Raw genomic sequence first — 21794 nt, forward strand, 5'->3', positions numbered from 1 at the left:
CTCCCCAAAAAGCCAGTTTTAAATCAGCAAGATGACATCATCTCTCTACTTTGATCCTTACCAAAAACAGTAACCTGAAGCTAACCAATAAATCACTTGCCCATTGCCTGTCTCAGGGTCTGCTTTGTTTTTGTCTGTAATTTTAGCTTAAGTCCTTCTCTGTGTACACAACCTCTCTAGAGCATAAAAAGACCTCTCCAGCAGCCAGACAAACAAAGGGTCTCCAGCTTGAAAACCCAAAGCTGTCCCCAAAGTTCCAGGTCTCCACTCCAAGATGGGGTATAAACACACTGCCCAGTTAAGCACACCTCTTCGTTCTCAGACGTGGTTAGAGAAGTGTAGCCGAAACAATCAAACAAACTTCCCTTTTATTCTTGTTTTTATTCGAATCATCACTTAGTTGACGTTCACACAATAGTTATTAAGGTCTAACTGCTGAGGCAATACGTGCACCTCGGACTCCATGTCTCTTTCTTGGCACAACCAGAAGATCTGCTCTGGGTGGATGGTAGTTGTGGCCGAAGTTGGGTCTATTTCAGGTGGCTTCTACCGGATGCTGGCAGTTCTTCTTTTTCCTATAACAGTTTTTCTGGCGATGCGGGTGTTGAAGCGGTTATTCCGAGCCTTTTTACTAAGGCAAGCATCCGAGTTCCTGAAGATCTTTTCTTTCCTAGGACTCATACCCTCCACGGCCCTCACCGTCTGCTTGCTCGCTTCCGTCCCGTCTGCTTCTGCTGACTTCAGACCTTTCCTGTCCAGCTCACAGAGTATCTGCAATGGCCTCTCGTACAGGGGCTCCGTTTCGTGGAGCTGGAACTCGTTGAGAATGTCTACCCTCTGCTGTAGGATCTGACATTCATTCTGGAGGAGGGCTGCGACCAAATGCAGCGAGTGCGTGTCATGGCTCAGTTTCTTCACTTGCGCCTCCAGCTCCTGCTTGGCTGACAGTTCGTTGTTGGGTTGGGTTTGGACATAGGGCCGGTTGTCTTCCAAGGCTTCTTGTCTTTCTTCGTGGCACTCCTGATAAGATCTCATGAGGTCGCTGAGCTCGCTGTGCTGTCTACTCCAGTGATCCGCTTCCTGCAATAACTGCTCCATGTTGTTCCTGAGTTTTCGGTGCTCCCCGCGGAAGTGACGGGGTCCACACCGGCCTCTCCCTACGCGCAGCGGCATGCCATCAAAGTTTTTTTCTTCTAAGTCACATAGATCCCTTGCCAATGCTTGCACCAAGTTCTTAGCGCTCTGGTTTTTCAGTATCACCTCTTCCTTCGCGTTCTGTTCTCCCTCTGGGTCCAAATGATAGAACTCGTCTTTAAATCGCATTTTATTTCTCTTCCGAACACCTCTGATTTTAAGTTCTGGCACATCCTCAGAAGTCCTGGCATCATCAAAAGACTCCCTGCCTCCCACAGTCTTCTCTTCGACATTTGCTATGCTTTTAAGAACTTCTCTAACGTCCTTTAAGAGATTGCTAAATTTCTGTACTGTCCCTGGTCTTCCTACTCGACGCCGAAAGCTGTTCTTTGTTGTCGGGAGAGAGCCCCAGCAGAGAGGGGGCAGAGATCCGATCTCAAGGAGGGAAATGGTGATGCCAGGGTTCGGTGGTCCTTGCTTAGTACCTGGAGTAGGGTTAGGAGTTTGAGATGGGGCAGGCTTCTCAGCTGAACTGTCAGAGTTGGCCATCAGGACCCGAGGGAAGCAGAAAACCTTTGGAAGTGTCCAGGAAGGACAGACGACAGTCTCCTGTGAGTCAGTTGGAGGAGATGGAACTGAGCAGGAGTTATGGACCAGAGTTAATAAGAGCTCAGGGAGATGGTGTTGAGGTAGAAGGTAACATCTCAGACAGTCCAGGGGGGGGGGGTGGGGAGGGGGACCAGGAGCTGGGGCTCCATCTCCCTTCTGCTAGGTCCCTGGTATTTATTCCAAGGCCCTAGCAACTAGGTCTTTATTCTGTCATTGCCCTTCTGGGGCCTGCCCACTCATCCTTTGCATCACAATGGAAGCCTCTTAAACTCCTGCCCCAAGACTCAAACACCACAACCAACCTTACTCCTCCCAGATAAGGCCTCTGCAGCGACTCTGCTAGGCTCTTCATTCTAAGGGCGGTTCAGTAACGTCTGACCTCACCCTCCCACGCCCAGCCTCACCATACCACACAGTGTGTCCCACGTTAAGGGTATGTGGTTGATAGGGGGCAGTTCACCAGGCCAAATGTGGACATGTCCGTAGAAGGAGGCTTTGTTGCTTCTGTTGTTGGAGAACTGCTGTAAAGGAGTTAGGAATATGCGGTAGTTTCAATGAGAATGTCCCCCATAGGCTCATAGATTTGAACACTTGGTCACCAGTGCCACTATTCGAAAGGATTAGGAAGTGTGGCTTCATTGGATGAAGCGTGTCACCTACGGTGGACTTTTGAGGTCTCAAAAAGTCCATTTCAAGCCCAGAGTATAGCTTTCTCTTCCTGCCGCCTGAAGATCCAGAGGTAGAAATCTCAGGGGCTCCTCCTTCACCACATTTGCCTGTACGCCGCCCCTCCGTGCTTCTCATGGTGATGACAATGGACTGAACCTCTGAAACTGTGAGCCAGCCCCAATTAAGTGCTTTTCTTTATAAAAGTTTGCCTTGGTCGTGGTGTCTCTACATGATTGCTCTGAGAACAGCCCTCCCCCCTCCTCCCACCCCCATCCCTCCAACCCCCCACCCCGCCGATTCAGTTCTGGAATTCAGGGGCACGTGACCTCTGCCGGGCCAATCAGTGCCTTCCTTGGCTTTTTTTTTTTTTTTTTTTTTTTTTTTTTTTTGGTTTTTCGAGACAGGGTTTCTCTGTGTAGCCTTGGCCATCCTGGATTCACTTTGTAGACCAGGCTGGCCTCGAACTCACAGCGATCCGCCTGCCTCTGCCTCCCGAGCGCTGGAATTAAAGGCGTGCACCACCACGCCCGGCTCAGCATTCTTTTTCTTTTCTTTCTTTCTTTCTTTTCTCAGAACACACCGGGAACGAGTAGCAGACAACGCTAGCAGGTGCGCCTAGCACAGAGCAATGGCACAAATCATTTTTTTCCCTCTGTCAAAACTGAAGATACTTTCTCCTCTCACATAAAAGCTTGGAGACTCTGCGTCCCTCCTATGATGGTTGCTTTACTAATGACTATCGTTGATGACAATCATGTAGAGACCAGAGATTTAAAAAAAAAAAATCTTTTAGAGCTGGCTGTGGTGGCAAGTGCCTGTCATCCTAAAACTCGAGAAGCTTGACACAGAAGGCCAGCCTAGGGTACATGCAATAAATAATAATGATAATTTATAAGTAACTTTTTAACTGCTTGCTTTGCAAACATTTTAGATTTGGGTAAAAGCTGCTGAAGTGGAAAGCTACCACCGCCTGTCAGGCACCATCTAACAGGCATTTTATGTTGGGAGAATGGTCTGATGTATTTTGATGCTAATTGCTGCTTACTGTTTCTGTGACTCACCTTATGACTAATAAAATGCCATCCCACCTGGGCAGGGCAAAGGAGATAGAGGTGTGACTAAGGTTCCCTAGGCTTAGAAAGAGAGAGGAATTCTGGGAAGAAGAAAGGGGAAGACCCGAGGGTCCTGAGAGGGAAGAGAAGAAGGCTGCCATAGGTTAGATGGAAGAGAAGCACATGGCCAGAGTGGATGGAGAATCCCCTCCAGATAAAGAACATTAGCAAGTATTTGAGATTATGGATGGAAGGTAGCTTAATAGAAGTTATTAGAAGCAGATGGCATGGGATTGGGGCAGGTATCCCATACATGCCCCATTGTGAGGGGGAAGAGGATTGATATCTGCCTTGCCCCAGGTTAACTAAGGCTATTTTAAAGTATAACAAGGGTTTGTGTCTTAATTGATTCTTAGCCGGGCCTACTGATAATACTGGTAATTTTAAAACTTAAAACAACCATCTTGTATAACCACAGTATAATCACTGAAGCCAGCGTTGGCACAGTACTGTCCTGTGAACTACAGATTCTTCCTGGGCTATCCAGTCTCCCCACTAAGATTCTTTTTCTGCTTCCGAATCACAACATACTTCCTTGACATGTCTGGTTCCTTCTAGCCATCTCTCCAGCCCTCTTAATACTTTAAGAGAAAAAAAAAATTATCTGCTATTGTGATGACTACAAAGGTTGGAGTCTTAGGTTCATAGTGGATGGTGTGCAAAGTGTCTGGTGCACATGGAGACCCGAAGAGCCCGTTAGAGCCCCTGGAACTGGACCTGCAGTTATGCATGGCCACATGGGTGCTGGGAACCACCTTGGCTCTTCTGCAAGAACAGCCAGTTCTTAACCACTGAGTTACCTCTCAAGCCCCAGCAAGACACCATTTCAATATCTTGACTTATATTGTACTCTTTTTTTTTTCTTTTTCTTTTTTTTTTTTGAGACAGGGTTTCTCTGTGTAGCCTTGGCCATCCTGGACTCACTTTGTAGACCAGGCTGGCCTCGAACTCACAGCGATCCGCCTGCCTCTGCCTCCCGAGTGCTGGGATTAAAGGCGTGCGCCACCACGCCCGGCTCTTTATATTGTACTCTTAACTGTAATGATTCGCTTGTAATTTTATAAGAAAAATTTCCTGAAGTTGAAGTTTTTATTAAAAAATAAAAGATGTAGCTGGACCTCTTCCTCAACAAGTGTTTTTCCCACCAGGTGGTGCTATAGACCTAAAAAAAACCCTATAACTGTGGCTAAGGGAGTCAGAAAGACAGATTCTGACCTCTAGATGTATGGAAGACTCTCATCAGTGGTCACCCACAGTCCCAATTTTGAAGGGCTCAAGAATGTCAGTTCTAAAGGACTTGAGTTACAGGTAGTCGTGATAGGAGTCTGGGCTTCCTGCCTTGCTTGAGTCTGGGGAGGCTGGAGGCCTCCACCAGGTTCTACCAGCGGAGCTGGTCTTCAGCGTTGCTGGGACTGGCTCCTCTTACATGCCCGTTGGTAAACAGACCTGTGGAATACAGATAGCAACTCCAGAGTAAAGGCTGGTGAGAGACTAGCCACCGAAACTTTCTGTGGGAGCAGCAGTTCAGTATATGTAAAGACACAATGGCCAAAAGACAAAACAAACCCCTCATGTGTTAGCAACAGACTTTGAGTACTTGGAGTCTGGCCCAGTGACTTGTGGTATCTTAAACATTCAAAGTCAACTCTTCATGACCAGCAGAGCCTCCTCCGAAATGCCTAGTCTCAAGGACAGCTAACCATTGCTATAAAATTTATCACTTAGGTAGGTGTGATGGCTCAATGTGTACAGGCACTCAGTGCCAAGCTGGGATGCTCACGGGAAGACAGAACTGAGTCTAGATAGTTGTCTTCTGACTTCCACATGCCACAGACAGATAGACACACACACACACACACACACACACACAGAGAGAGAGAGAGAGAGAGAGAGAGAGAGAGAGAGAGAGAGAGAGAGATAATGCAATAACATTTAAAATAAACTATGTAACATGATAGTGAGCCAGGCATGCCTTTAATCCCAGCACTTGGGAGGCAGAGGCAGGCAGATCTCTGTGAGTTCCAGGCCAGCCTGGTCTACAAAGCAAGTCCAGGACACCCAAGGCTACACAGAGAAACCTTATCTCAAAAAAGAAAAACAAAACAAAACAAACAGAAAGACTCACCATAAAGCTGCAGTAGTTGGGGGCTGGAGAGATGGCTCAGTGGTTAAGAGCGCCACCTGCTCTTCCAAAAGTCTAGAGTTCAATTCCCAGCAACCACATGGTGGCTCACAACCATCTGTAATGTGATATGGCGCCCTCTTCTGGCTTGCAGGAGTACATGCAAGCAGAACACTGTATACTAAATAAATAAATAAATCTTAAAAAAAAAAAGCTGCAGTAGTCATGTCAGTCATGCAGCGACACAGCTCACACACAGTCAGCAAAAAGCAACTCAAAGGATGAGTCTTTTTCAGCTACAGATGTTAGAAACTGGACATCTATATGCAGATAGAGTAAACAACTTTAGCAGGGCAGAAAGGAGCCTCCTCTCCTCATGTGTCAGAAGGGTCACAGTAAATGCTTTGTTTTGTTTTGTTTTTTGTCTTGCTTGTTTTTCAAGGCAGGGTCTCTCTGTGTAGCTCTGACTGTCCTGGAACTCACTCTGTAGACCAAGCTGGCCTTGAACTCAGCAATCCACCTGCCTCTGCCTCCTGAGTGCTGGGATTAAAGACGTGTGCCACTACCACCTGGCCAGTAAACACTCCAGTAACAAAAGACAAGATAATGAAAGAAAGAGATGAGAGATGGGGAGAGGTATTTTACCACAGTTTTATCTAACACAGGACCTTTCAGGGTGGAGGTCTCAGAGTCCAGTGAAAGCTGCATTCTTGAGCCAGGTTCTGTGAAGAACAGAGGGTCATGTAGGGATGAAATTAGATACACAAAAGTGACCTAATGGAAACAGACTCGGGGGAGCCCCGCAGGACCGGCCTCTTTCATCATCCCTGAGTGCTCTTAAAGCTCCCCTAGCTCTTGAGCACACAGTCGGACAGAGTCAGGGAAGGTCAGGGTAGCATTTCTACAGCTGCCTTCAAGGGAAGTGGGATTCTGGTTCCTGCGGCCAACCTTTGAAAAGAGGGATTTTGTTTTTCTTTGACCACTTGGTGGTGAGGGTGGGGTGGGTGGGGTAGGCGTTGGGCAGGAGGTCAGAAATATCTAGTATAATTGGCCTTTGTGGGCACTCTGAAGACACAGGTGGCAAGGGTGACTTGCCAGCACCATAACACCGGCACACACTTATGTATTAATAAAACCAACAACCCCCCTCTTCAAACCGGCTTGTCAAAGAATGACAGAGGGTTTGAATGATGCAAGTAATTAATCTTCCTTCCAAATCACTGCTTCTCGCCATCCATGTTGTTTTCTTTGCCTTCTCACGCCAAGCTTCATTTGCTAGAGCTAAAAAAAAAAAAAAAAAAAAAAAAAAAAAAGGCACTCAGGGAATCATATCTGCAAGAAGAAGGTGAAGCCAGGTATACTAAACACTTGCTCCCAATCCCCATACTCAGGAGACTGAGGCAGGAGGATGGCTGCAAGGTCTGAACGTTAGCCAGCCTGGGTTGTGCAGTAAGTTCCAAGCCAGCCTAAGCTACAGAGCGGGGCACTGTCTCCTCAGAGAGAGGAGGAAGGCAGCGAAGAGCCTGAGGAATCGCCTCCAGACGTCAGGATTCACTCTTCTGACAAAAAGACATAGACCCCCACCTCCTTTCCTCCTTCCCTGCCCCCATCCCTGCCTCTCCCCCCCTCCACTCCTTTTTTCCTCCATCCTCCCATCTTTCTTTGAACACAAGGTCTGGCTATGTAGCCCTGGATTCGCTGGTATATACTGTGCATCCCAAACTGGCCTTGAACTTGCAGCAATCCTCCTGGCTCAGCCTCCTGCATGTGGGGATTATGGTCATCCACTACAAAGCCTGGATTCTTCCTTTTCTTTAGGCCTAAAACACCACACTGACTCATCTCCTGGAGTACTTCCTGAGGCTGGAGAAATGACTCAGTGGTTAAGAGGGCTTGTTTCACAGCCCTTTGGATTCCCAACAAGTTAGGCATGGCTGTGCAGGATCCTGTGGCCCCAGCACTGCGGAGGGTAGAGACAGGAAGACCACTGAGGCCCCCTGACTGCTGGCACAGCTGATAAACATGAGCTCCAGGACCAGAGAGACTCTTCCTCAGAGGAGGAAGACAGTGATAGAAGGTGACACCTAATAGAGCCTTCCTCTGCCCTCCCTGTGCATCCACACAAGCATGCATACATACTTGCACATTTAACACCCACATATATACCGCACTCACACACACACACACACACACACACACACACACACACACACACACACACGTTAAAAGTTTTTATTGCTTACATGTGACTAAAGCTCTAAATAAGACCCTCCAACCCTGACTGCAAACACTGTTCCTACTTCCTCGTTCTGGCTGACTCCTCACACTGTTAGGACAGGCCTTCCTGCTCCCTCAAAGACTTTCTTGGTGAAAGTGGCTCTCTAGTTCTCTGCCACCCCCACTCCCACACCCATCAGCTGGCTATTCCAGACATGCAGACTCAGGACAAGCTATGGTGGCAGACAGCCTGACTGATACTGGCTTAGCCACTTCCCAGTCTGGCAACCTTGGCCAGGTCTTCACATACCTGGAACCTTAGTTTCCCCAGTGGGCCCAGGGGGGTTATAGTTCTATTTATGTCATGAGCCTGGATATTATGACACTGAGCACAGTGTCTGACATTTAATAAGTACTAATCAATTCTGGATCTTCTTCTTCTTCTTCTTCTTCTTTCTTTCTTTCTTTCTTTCTTTCTTTGGTTTTCTGAGATAGGGTCTCTCTGTGTATCCTTGACTGTCCTGGACTCGCTTTGTGGACCAGGCTGGCCTAGAACTCAAAGCAATCTACCTGCCTCTGCCTCCCTAGTGCTGGGATTAGAGGTGTGCGCCACCACCACTCGGCCTCACACAGAGACTTTCTAAGATGCTTTGGCTGGCCATGTCCCTCTGCATGTCCTGAGGACGCTTTTAGCACTATTGCATGTTGTTGTAGACCTCAGGGTCAGTCAGAGGCGTGCGACAAGGGCCTTCGAGGTTTTTCTAGGCATCTGTAGCCTTGCAGGTTAAACTCTCAGAAACATGTCTGAGCTTCTCCGTTTCACTACTTCTTCTCTTGGGCTTCTGTCACCTCCCTGCTTGCCTGGCCCCTCCAGTAGCCTCCTTTGTGGTGAACAGCTGCCGCTGACCACTTCCTGTGAATGCCTGGTGGTCGGTTCCAAGGTTAAAGCCAAGTCTTAAGAATTGAGCTTTCCTGGAGAGTCTGAGATAGAGCAAATATTGGCAAGGGGCATTTGGGGATGCTCAAGGCCATTCTGGCTGGCTGGCAGTCGATAGGTTTTGGGTTTCCATAACTACAGCCAGCAGCTGTGAGTGTTTTGAAGAGTTGGGCCAACTAGGATGATAGCAAGGCAGGTAGGAACATGTGAGCACTGTTCTTGCTGTTCTGGAATGAACTCTGCATACACTCCTGAAAGCTTCAGGCTGCCTTCTAGAATTCAGAAAACTTGATCCTTTCCTGGTTCCCCCCAACCCCCCAGCATTTGGTAGAGTAGTCTTTCAAAGAGCCTTACCCAGCTCTAGAAAGGTGCTGTTTCTAATTCAGGATCAGAGCCGGCTTCTGAGCTCCCGGATACAGGGTCTCCCTTAACCACTAAATATCACGAATGTGTGAGTTCAAAACTACTTGCCAAGTGAGCGTAATGGGGCACTTGAGAGGGTGAGGTAGCAGGATCTCAAGACCAAGGCTTTTTGGTGAGACTTTATCTCAAAAACCCAAGGGCTAAGGGTGTAGCTCAGTAGTGGAACACTTAGCAAGCCAAAGCCCTGGGTTCAGTGTGCAGCACTATTAAAAAAATTTTTAAACAAAAGTAGAAGGGGTGGGGGAACATCACCATCTATTTCTAAGTCACAAACTGCCCTGCTTCTCAATACTTCTTGCTTGGCTTCTGCTCCTTTAACTGGTCCCCACAGTGCTACACAAATGGGAGCATCTTCAATCCCCTTCCTCCATGTGCCTGACACTCCCTGGATCCAACCAAATCCCAGTCTCTCTCTTTCCTACACCAGCCTGCAGCCCTGCATGCTGTCTTCCTTACACAGAGTCCAGTCCCCACCATTTCCCCCTTTTAGTCCAGCTTCCTTTTAAAGTGCTCTCCCACCCCAAACCCTGCATCCCCACTTCCCTCTGCAGCATGGGGACTGTGATGCTTTACAAACACAGAAAGGCAAGAACTGTTTGGGAACTGAGCCCTAATCCCCGGGTTTGAGTGGACTCAATCCTTTCTTCTTTCCCATCCTTTCCTCTGGCATGGGCGCTCTCTCTTGTTTCTCCCACTGAAGAGTTTTGGAGCATATCTCGTTTAATTTTACAGGTTAACTGAGGGCAGTTTGCCTTGGAGTGAATCATGTCTTGACTCTCACGTCTGACCTCCTGGATATTACACAAAACAGTTTGAAAGTCTAGTATATATACACACACACATACAATAAAACTCTTGTGCTACTGCCTTGGGAAATGGTGCTTCATTCTGACTCTTCCAAGATATGGTTTGGGTACAAACAACAGTGACAACAACAAAACTGAAAGTTACTTTGTAGGCCAGGCAGTGGTAGCGCACACCTTTAGTCCCAGCACTTGGGAGGCAGGGGCAGGCAGATCTCTGTGAGTTTGAGGGATTAGCCTGGTCTGCAAAGTGAGAGCAGGACCGTCAAGGCTACACTGAGAACCCTGTCGCAAAAACAAAACACAACTTAATTTTGTCTGTCTTATACAAACCTTATAAAACAATTGACACATGCAATTCTATATGTGTCGAGTGTAGCTTTTTAGGAATCTGACATGGGAAGATCCCATCAGAGTTAGCATAATTGTAGGTAGACATAAAGTGTCGGAAGCTGACTTTTAGCACAGCAGCCCTGTCGCGGGAGAGTAAGGAGTCATCAACAGAAAGCCCTGTTTGTGATGGACATCTTGCTTCTACCACATGTACTGCCAAGATGGCTGCTTTAGTCCATGCAGAAAAGTGATCTAAGATTAGACTTTCATCTAGCATTATTTGCTCCTTGCCAGTCTAAGTGAAGGTGGATGGAGGGCTCCTACTGTAAAAATAAAACAAATAAGAAGCAATAGAAAGAAAAGGCAATCAAGACTGTTCAATTCCCATTCAACAAAAGACTTCCTATAAACTGCTTAATTTGTACTATTAATGACTATAGAACACATTTAAAGTTAATAATGTCTCCCCCAAAGCATCAACTATAATATTAAACAGGTCAAAAAGGCAAATGAGCAAACAAATGATGAGGTATTATCACATTACTATCAATTTGAAACAGATAATAATTCAGTCTTAGAATGTATTAATGTATTGGGATCTCATGCCTGCCGTGCAGCGTACTGCACTGGAGCCTTGGCGGTAGTGACTTATCCATCCTACAACTCAGGTTCTCATTGGTAAAACTGAAATACCATTAGTCTTTATAGTTTACAGAATATTTAGCAGGACCAAGTGAAAAAATACAGTATGTTAGTCTGGGCAGTGGTGGTGCATGCCTTTAATTGTAGCACATGGGAGGCAGAGGCAGGTGGGTCTCTGAGTTCAAGGCTAGCCTGGTCTTCAGAATGAATCCAGGACAGCCAGGGCTACACAGAAAAACCCTGTCTCAAGAAAACAAAAATAAAAACAAAAGAAGAAAAGAATCCCCCCACACACATGAGAACATACTTATTTTTTCTCACTTGCTTTCTCCAACACTTACCCTATCTAGAATTATAGTTATTGTCAATTTATTTTCTTTTCATCATTCTTATTAACATTGTTATCAGAAACAGGGTCTCACTATATAGGCCAGGCTGGCCATGAATTCATGATCCTCCTGCCTCAGCCCCTTATGTGTAGGATTACAGTCATGGGCTACTTTGGTCAGTTTAATGCTTTCTTTCCTCCAGTAGAATGTGCACTCCACGAAGGCAACATTTTTGTCTTGTTTTCTGTTGTTTCTCTAAAAGCTATTAAACCCATGACTCATAAAGTACATTTACTATACCTTTGGTGGTATGGATAAGTCAATGTTGGTGAGTTGCTGAAGCAAAGTTTATTGATAAATTATCCTCAGATAAGAAATAGATAGTATGCTAGGCATGGTGGCTCACACCTTTTAATCCTAGTAGTCAGGAGCTGACCTAGGAAGAGCATTGAAAGGTTCAAGGACAACCTGGACTATAGTGTTGAGGCGCTGTCTCAGACCAGACAAAGTGAAGGAGGAAGAGGAAGGAGAAAAAGGAGGAGGAGGAGGAGATGATATTGTGTTTTTGGTACTTTAAATGGGCACTTAGGACTAGGCAGAGTATCATCCAAACACACTGGCTGCCTTCAGCCCATCTACTTCATAGACAAGAGTAAGACACCCCAGGTCAAGACCACATTAGTGACAGCAGCGGCTTCCACCAGGGTCAAAGGATAGGTCAACAAGCAACCTCGGAAGTAGTAAGCCTCCCTGAAAGGTTCGTCCTAATCTTCCTGGAGATTGTTGGCACTCCCATGTACTAACCTTTTGAGCGCATGAGTCTGTCTCAGGTCAGCAGTTTGCACCTTCCCACTAGTGGGAGCCCACTTTGCAGTCTGTTCCACCCAACCTGCTGCCATGATAGCCTTGCTGAACAGGAAGAGAAGTCTAAGATCTATTTTCTGTGCTTTGCCCTCCACTTTGAATTCTCCACTTGTAAAATTTTCTCCAGCTGGATTTATTTTTATTGTTCTTTTTTTTTCTTCTTCTTCTCTTCTTCTTTAAAAAAATCTTCCTGAAAGAGCTTTACTGGCAGAGTTCTGGCTTTCTACTGAGGGGTTTATGAAGGATATCAGCTTTCCAATGTTTTGTGTTCATTTTCCAACTGAGTTTTGGCTTCACACAGGGAACGAGGTTGTGTTCCACTTCTGTTTCAAGTCTGTGCTGAGCTATCAACTCAACTTCCATGCAGCCTGCATTGGCAATGGCCTTTCATCCTTCTTCGGCTATTGTTAACAAAGCTTGCTTTTGTGAGCCACTCATCATCATCCGCTAACTTCCAAGTCTGGTCACCTGCCAGCAACTTCAGCTGCACAGCCCTGTTGCTCAGAACTTGAATTCCATTTTCTTTGTGAGCATACTTGCTGTGTTTTGGAAATTTCTGACAAGGCTAATTTGGCTCATTGCACTCACTTCAGTCTTCTGCTTGTTATAAATATTCAAGTCTCTCTAACACACACACACACACACACACACACACACACACACACACATGCATATGCATGCACGTGTACATGTACTTGCACACAGCTGTGGCTGAAGCACAGACACAGAACATTGCCTAGCATGTATAAGGCCTTGGTTCTATCAGCAGCAAAGAATTTTGTTCTGTCTTGTTTTTAAGACAGGGTCTCCTGTAGCCTCAGATTCAGTCTATAGCTAAAGATGATCTTGAACTTCTGGTCCTCCTGCCTCTCCTTCCTGAGAGCAGGAATTACAAATGTACTCCACCACAGCTAGTGTATGTGCTGTTGGGGCTTCCTGCACGAGAGGCACATACTCTGCCACCTGTATGAACTGGGCAACATCCCTAGTGCAGCACAAAGCGATTTTACACATCTTTCATTTGTGCCTATAGAGATTGTGTAGTGAGATGGTTCAACAGGCGCAGGAGTTTGCAACCTAGCCTGATAACGTACGTGAGTTTAATTCCTGGGATCCAAATGACGAAAGACGAGAACTGACTGACCCAAGTTGTCCTCTGACCTCATATGTGTACACATCCAATAGAACCATTGAAGTATACTAGGTTCCCTCAGTCAGACATGGTGTACATGCCTTTACTTCTAGCACTCAGGAGGCAGAGGCAGACCTGTGAGTTCACAGGCAGCCAGGGCTACCTAGTGAGACCCTGTCTCAAAAACTAAAAATAAATAAAAAAATAAATAAATAAAGTCTCTCAACTGTGGGCTCCTGTAAAATCAAATTAATTAAATACTTTCTTTTCTCAGGAGGGAAGAACCAGGGCACAGTCATAATCTAAGCCAAACAAAACCAAACTCAGCAGTGTAAATAAATTAATGACCAGTATCTGTGACTCATTCATGGTCTTCTGGGTTCCCCCAAGGGGCTTGGGTCACTTCTCCAGCTCTGTCCTCTGCAGCACACAGCTGGACTTCTAGGCTCCAGCTGGCTCCGCTCCACTGCTGCTGCTGTTCTTGGTGCTCATCCACGGTACTAGCATCTCCGAAATGCTGGGTCCTCTGCTGTAACTGGGCTGCACTTCTGTTAGTAGCCTTTCTTAGGCTGTCTTCAAGGACACTAGGCCTCAACTTCTCTGCATGACCCCTTTAATCCTGAGCCTTCAACCGCTACTGAGGTTGCACCTACACCAGTGGTCTCTCCTGACCTCTCACAGTGCCAAGCCTCAGTTGCTCTCCATGACCTCTTTGTGCCTTCAAAACCAGCACCACCTGGGAGAATTATGCTACCAAGTTCTGCTGCCAGTGTGCGGTACAACCTTGGTCAACCCTGGAGCACAGCTGACCCTGAGGAAACACTTCCCCCAAGCTTCACCACAACAATGTTGGTTTCGTCTTCTTCTTCTTCTTCTTCTTCTTCTTCTTCTTCTTCTTCTTCTTCTTCTTCTTCTTTCTCTCTTCTTCTTCTTCTTCTTCTTCTTCTTCTTCTTCTTCTTCTTCTTCTTCTTTTCTTCTTATTCTTCCTCCTCCTCATCTTCTTCCTTCTCTTCTTCTTTTTCTGTATTTTCTTTGGCTTTTTTGTTGTTTTCAAGACAAGGTTTCTTTGTGTAGCCTTTTCTGTTTTTGTATAGCCTTAGACTCACTTTGTAGATCAGGTTGGCCTCAAACTCACAGAGATCTGCCTGCCTCCACCTCCCAAGTGCTGCATTAGTTTTTAAATTAAATGTTAAAAGGAGCAATACATCGAGAGGATATGACAATTGTAAATATGTATATGAGATTGGGATGTCTAAATATTTAAAATTGAGAGTTAGAAGAACTAAAGAATTGGCAATATTAATCAATGGGTAGATCATAAACAGAGTACTATGCAGAAATTAAAGACTTGACTACACTACAGGTTAAATGGCCATAGCAGACATGTGTGGAACACCCTATCCAAAAGGAAAGAAGTGTGTGTTCTTCTTAAATGCACATGGAGCATTCTCCAGGGCAGACCGCAAGCTGAGCCATGAAACAAGTCCCAATGAATGTAAGGAGACTGAAATCTGAAGTTTTCTTTCCGACCACATGAAACTGGAATAAGAACTGGTCATCAGGGCTGGAGAGATGGCTCAGAGGTTAAGGGCACTGACTGCTCTTCCAAAGGTCATGAGTTCAATTCCCAGCAACTACATGGTGGCTCACAACCATCTCTTCTGGCCTACAGGCAGAATGCTGTATACATAATAAATAAATAAATAAATCTTTAAAAAAAACAAAAACAAAAACAAAAAAAACTGGTCATCGTGGCGTATGCCTATAATTTCAGTATTCGCATTGCAGAGGCAGGAGGATTGCAAACATAAGACCAGTTTTACTACACAGCAAAACCAGGAGATAAAAACTGGTCATGCAGCTTTAGGGCAAAGTTCCTACAAGCTAGAACAAAAGACCAAACAAATAAAAAAATAAGTAAAACTGTGTGTGTGTGTGTGTGTGTGTGTGTGTGTGTGTGTATGTGTGTATGTGTGCACTCACACAGGAACACTGACCTTGTCTGGGTTTTTCACCGGGCTCAAATAAGTTTGTACAATGATTTGTGTAACTTCTTTCATTTCTAGTCTCTGAAATAATTATTGCAGGACAAAGGTTAACTGTCCTTCGAAGTTTATTAAGCAAACTTCTGAAACTGCCAGTGTGAACTTCTGCACGGACCGGATGGTGTCTAGACACCCTGACAAATTTAGCAAAACAAGCGCACATGCTCAAGTGAAGCTTTTTAAAATTATGCAAATGTTTTGCTGAGCTGGCTCAAATAAATAAATAAAGAGGCAAGCAAAATCAGGAATTCTGAAGAAGCAAGGAAATCGGATCTTCCCTCTGGGCAACTCCAAATCCTGAAGAAATAGAATCTTGGTTTGGCTGCGTCCATGGCAGGTGGGGAGGGAAGGCCACTGCAGAGCCCACTGGAGGAGTCACTGCAAAGATGCTCCCTAAAGCAGAGAGCCCAGTCTATGGCGAAAACCAGAGAGAAATCAGGAGCAGAAGTGAAAGAACTTGGCTGTGCCGACCTTCATGCCGAGCAGAAGCCCCAGGGGAAACGTCTCCCTGAAACATTTAAAACCAGTTTTTATTTGAGCCCAAAGTAAACATCCTCATCTTTGCAAATAGATGTGGTCTCAGCGACTATGTATTTCTACAGATGGAATGTAAGTAGTTGCACTTATTACTACATTTCATTTTGGATTTTTCCAAGTGGGAACATGGAACCTCCTCCTCTTCCCCCTGTTGCTCTTCCTCCTGAAATAGGCTTTCCTGTAGCTCAGGCTGGCGTCAAGCTTGCTCTCTAGTCAAGACTGAAATCTGAACCTTCTGCTGCTATCTCACGAATAAGATTCTGTGAATAAATAATAGTTTTTAATGTTCTTTTCTGGCTTGAGCTATCTGAGAAGGAAGGGTATGGAGCAGGCAGTTGCGGTCTCTACCACAGTGGTGCAAGCAGAGAATGAAATCAAAAGGGTGTCACAGAGATACAATTATTACATAAAGAATTCTTTGTTTTTTTTGTTTTGTTTTTGTTTTTTTTTCGAGATAGGGTATCTCTGTGTAGCCTCGGCTGTCCTGGAACTCTCTCTGTAGACCAAGCTGGGCTCAAACTCACAGCGAGATCCACTTGCCTCTGCCTCCTGAGTGCTGGGATTAAAGGTGTGACCAACCACGCACTGACTACATGAAGCATTCTTTAAAGAAGGTCCCAAGAAAAGTGCACTGAAAAAGGAGGAGCCATAATTAGTGATGAAATGAAGAGGACAAAAGTGTGAATTGTGCTTGTCTTCACTCCAAAGGAATCCAGAGCATCCTATGCATGTAGGGGAGGTTGAGTTGACACTCAGAAAGGAATGTATAGAACAGTTTGTGTGGCCGGGCATAGTGGCACACTCCTTTAATGCCAGCACTCGGGAGGCAGAGGCAGGCGGATTGCTGTGAGTTCGAGGCCAGCCTGCTCTACAAAGTGAGTCCAGGACAGTCAAGGGCTGCACAGAGAAACCCTGTCTCAGGGAGAAAAAAAAAAAAAAAAAAAAAAGACAGTGTGTTTGCAAGAGATGAATGTGTGTGTATGTATGTGCATATGAGTGGGAGTGTACATGTGTGCATGTGTGTGAATATGAGTGTGTGACTGTGTGCATCTCTATGTATGTGTGTGTGTGTGAGTATATGCATGTATATAGGCATGTTAATGTGTATGTGTGTGTGTATTTTAGTATATATACATATGTATGAATGTGTATGGAAGTGTATGAGTGTGTGTGTGTATGTGTGTATATGTGTGCATGTGTGTGTGTATATGTGGCGAGTGTGTTATTTAGATGTGATTTGTTTATCATAATATACTCAGACGAGGTTGGGAATAAAATGAAAATTCTAAACTGAATTTTTAAAGTGCAGTTTTGCCTGCTGCAGGGACAAAAGGTCCAAAATAAAAGGGCCAAGTGTCCTCCATGCCTGGAGCCTGACAGAGTGACTTGTGCTGGCACACAGTGAGAACCCAACTCCTGATGGGTACTGAGGTCTCACCCCAGATGCCCATTTCAGGAAGACATCTGGTGTAACAGAATTTACTGCATCAAGCCGTATTTGACCCCTATTTGAAAAAAGCCCTTACGTGTGGTCTAAGAGATAAGACCAGGGGACTTCTCCGGACTGCATAAAAGGACTTGTTTCCTTGGGGACTGTTGGAGGTGGGGTAGGAAGGCAGCTCTTCTGAGAATTTTCTCACTGTGTTTCTGTCTGTAGTGTCGGTTGTTTATTAAAACCTGGTAAATTTTTTTACCCTATACCTTGGTCTCATTGTTCCCAGCACAACACTAACATATTTTAATTAAATGCTTCTTTTTGTTAGGGAAGGTATAAGGGGAATACAATCAAAGTACATTGTACACATGTATAAAATTCTCAGAGAATTAATAGAAATATTCTATAAAATACTCGTTAATTCTTGCTATTTGTTAAAATGACGGAACTAGACGTTTACCCACTTATGTAAATTACCTGCTGTAGAACATAGTTAGCAAAGCTGGTCTTCCCTACACAACCATCCAATCAGGCTTCACTTTGGCCAGGAAAAAGATGTGTTATGTGAATAATTGTATTATACATTCCATAGAATACTGTAAAACTCAGAGAAATAAATTGCAAAGTTTATTTGAGCAAGCAGCATACTTAATCCAGTCAGGGTAACAGCATAATAAATATGCTAATACTTCATCTATTTTTATAGCAATCATAAGAACAAGCTGATAAGCTTTTTTCATTATTTAATTTATAATGTATTATTTGCAGTGAAATCCTGATATTCAGTTATTATGAATGTGTGCATTAGATTGTGGTGCTGTTTTAGAAGTAATTAAGTTAAAATGTGACTTTTTCACATATAACTTTTTGTTTTGTTTGTTTTGTTTTGTTTTTCAAGACAGGGTTCCTCTGTGTAACCTTGGCTGTCCTGGACTCGCTTTGTAGACCAGGCTGGCCTGGAACTCACAGTGATCCGCCTGCCTCTGCCTCCTGAGTGCTGGGATTAAAGGCGTGTGCCACCACTGCCCGGCTACACATATAATATTATTAATTGTATTAAGTGCTCGCATCAAAATTCTCCGTGTGTGTGTGTGTGTGTGTGTGTGTGTGTGTGTGTATTAAATAACTGCGTTTCCAGGTAGCATGTAGTGTTAGCTTTGGTTAAGAGGAGGTGGAAAATATTAAATATTTCCTATATGAAATGAGCATTGATTATAATTGGAACAAATGTTTAAAGATAGTTTGAGGAAATGCTTCAATTATCTGACTGAATAATGCTTTCCTAGCCAAATGAAGTTACTTTTGAAAAATTCTAGGCGGAGATTTAGCCCTAGTATGAAAAACATGGTTGTGTCTGAAGACACCAAGTTGAGGCCAAGGGGCTTTACCACACCACCAAAGAAAAATATTTTCATTAAAAACAAACAAAAAGTTTGCAGGGGCAAAAAATAAACCAATCCATTTCACCTTTCACCTCATGATTCTTCTTTCCAAAGGTCTTTCCCATCTTCTCTCTACAGCACCGGTTAAGACTCGAGACAGCAGGGTCTGTCCTTACCTCCAATATCCAAACCACAGTGTAGCGGTCTACTATACCTTCTTTTTATAATTCTGATTTTAAAAAGGGGGGGTGTTATTTACTAATTTGTTTAGGGACATGGTCTCTTGTAGCCCAGGTTAGCCTTACACTTCCTATGTAACAGCTGACCTTAAACTTCTGATTCTTTTGCCTCAGCTCCCAAGTGCTACAAGTTCAGATTTTTTATGGCATTGTGAAAGGTCTTTCCCAACCGAGCAACTTCTAAAAAGTCCCATTAAAGAAACGACAACTTATATTTTGTGCATGGTGTTGTAAATGTGCCATGGACCGTGTGGAGGGCAGATGACAATATTTGGGTATGAACTCTCTTCTTCCACCATGTGGGGTCTGGGATCAAACTCGCCTTACCAGGCTTAGTGACAGGCACATTTATTGCTGAGCCATCTCTCTGGTCCTAAGTTCTCAATTTTATTGTTATTCTTTATTTTTAATTATATTTATATACATATGTATATATGTCTATATGAGATATGCCCTCAGGGCATGCCCTCAAGGGTTCAAAGGAGGCTGATGCCCTGAAACTAGAGTTATAGGAGGTTATGAGGTGCTAGGAACCAACTGGGGCACTTGGGAAATGCAGATTATACTCTGAACCACTTAGCCATCTCTCTAGCCCTATTAAATTTCCAACTTTAATATAACATTTCATCCTTTTTTATATGTGTGTGTGCACTCATGTTTACATGTGTGTGTGTGTGTGTGTGTGTGTGTGCACACGTGTGCTCATGCATGTTTGTACAAGGCCCAAAGTTGGCATTGGGTTTCTTTCTTTCTTGTTTTCTTTCTTTTCATTAGGCATCTTTCTTGATTGCTCCCTACTTTATTTACTGAGGCAGGATCTCTCAGTGCAATCTAGAGCTCACTTGTCACCTAGTCTGCCTCCCCACCTTGTCCTGGGAATCCCCTTCCTGTCTTTGGTTTTTTTTTTTGTTTGTTTGTTTTGTTTTTTTTTGTTTTTTGTTTTGTTTTGTTTTGTTTTTTCGAGACAGGGTTTCTCTGTGTAGCCTTGGCCATCCTAGACTCACTTTGTAGACCAGGCTGGCCTCGAACTCACAGCGATCCGCCTGCCTCTGCCTCCCAAGTGCTGGGATTAAAGGCGTGCGCCACCACGCCCGGCCCCTTCCTGTCTTTGACTGACTGCCTTTATGTGAGTCCTCACTCTCTAATCACTGAGCCATTTCCCTAGCCCAACCTTTCACTGTGAATAGAAATACGTGTTGAGGCTGGAGTGATGGCCTCTCTTTAGTGATTAAGAGCGCATTGCTCTTGCAGAGATATGGGTTTGATTCCCACCACTCACACAGTGGCCCACAGCTATCCATAACCCCAGTTCTGGTGGAGCCAACAGGCATGAATATGGTACACATACATGCATGCATGTAAATATTTCATAAACATAAAATAAGTCTTTTTTAAAACACATAATGTGTCTAGGGATGAAGGAGGCCTTGGGTAGGTTTATATGTATAAATTAATCATGAAGAGAGAATTTGTTGGCATCTTGAAAACTCAGCAGGGCGCTGAGTCATGAGGAACAGCAGAAGGGCTGAGGTTCCAGAATGCCCTATATAAGATATCAGGCTGGGTGGGAGGCAGAGACCCATGGAGCTCCATGAGTTCAAGGCCAGCCTGGTCTACAGAGTGGTTCTAGTACAACCAAAGATACATAGAGAAACCCTGTCTTAAAAAGAAAAGAAAAAGAAAAGAAAAGAGATATCAGAAGCACTGTTGTAGACACTGAATCTAAATCTCCATAATTGTAGGGGGCTTGTTTTTTTATAGGCTCATAAGGAAGAAAGACATCACCAATTAAGCTGTGACAGTCTTTCTTACCACCTAGAAATGTCACACCATCCAAAGAGCTTTTAAAAGCACACTTAAGGTTTTTACAGCTTATAATAAAATAAATGGGGAAAAAGAACTTTATATTGCCTTCCTCAGTTGGTGTGGCTCACAGAGATGACAACTCCTCTCAGTCCATTCTTTCTGGTACAGCGGAGGCATACACACATGGTCGCTACCAGACTGAAATTAAGCTGCTTGTCTGACCTTCCAAGAAAGATCAAGGTGACAAGAGATAACAATGGGAAGGTTCTAAAGAAGAAGATGGAGCCATCAACAACAACAAAACCAGTTTTTTGTTGTTTTAATCATTTTTTTCTCTTTTCTTTTCTAGACAAGGTCTCCTGTGTCCCAGTTTTGACTCGATCTTAACTTGAATTCGCTGTGTAGCTGGAGAAGACTTTGAACTCACAACCTTCTTGCGTCCACTTTCCTACTTAACATGTCCTGCCATACCAGGTTTTGCTCAGTGCTGGGAACTGAACCTAAGACATGCATCTAGGTGAGCACTTCTTGAAGTGAATTACATCTCAGTCCGACATTTTTCTGTTTCTTCAGCAATTTAAAATAAACACCCTGGCCTTGGCCTAGTATTCACTGTGTGGACTAGGAGTTCAAAGTCATCCTTTGCTACATAAACTTCAAGCTACATGAGACCTTGTCATCGAACACATTCTCCAGTTGAATCTATTTTAAAAAGCATTTCTAGAGAAATAGACCCAAAGCCATGCAGTGACGGCACACATCATTAATCCCAGCAGCACTCAGGAGGCAGATCTCTTAAATTTGGGGCCAGCCTGGTCTACAGAAGGAATTCTAAGACAGCCAGGGTTGCACAGAGAAACCCTGTTTCAAAAATAAATAAATAAATAAATAAGTTAGGCGGAGCATTTGGGGACAAAGACTAAGATAGTGTGGACTGAGAGGTCCCCGCCCTTCTCTTCTGGCCCTCGAAGATAGCTCTTGCAAAACACAGGACAAAGGACACATAGTTCCTGATTCCAAAGT

At 44.5% G+C, this 21794-nt stretch overlaps 1 protein-coding gene across 1 annotated transcript; it reads right to left on the reverse strand.

The window, feature by feature from the left end:
* Nucleotides 1-546: 546 nt before the first annotated feature.
* On the reverse strand, nt 547-1683 carry Spz1 (spermatogenic leucine zipper 1). Its single transcript, XM_051172333.1, has one exon. The coding sequence runs from the start codon at nt 1681-1683 to the stop codon at nt 547-549; it is 1137 nt and encodes a 378-aa protein (XP_051028290.1).
* Nucleotides 1684-21794: the final 20111 nt, after the last annotated feature.

Source organism: Acomys russatus, chromosome 30 (genome assembly GCF_903995435.1).
Source record: "Acomys russatus chromosome 30, mAcoRus1.1, whole genome shotgun sequence".
NCBI classification, from domain to species: domain Eukaryota; kingdom Metazoa; phylum Chordata; class Mammalia; order Rodentia; family Muridae; genus Acomys; species Acomys russatus.

Excerpts from the sequence above, each read along its gene's own strand:
- Spz1 (XM_051172333.1), bottom strand. The coding sequence starts at position 1,683 with ATGGCCAACTCTGACAGTTCAGCTGAGAAGCCTGCCCCATCTCAAACT.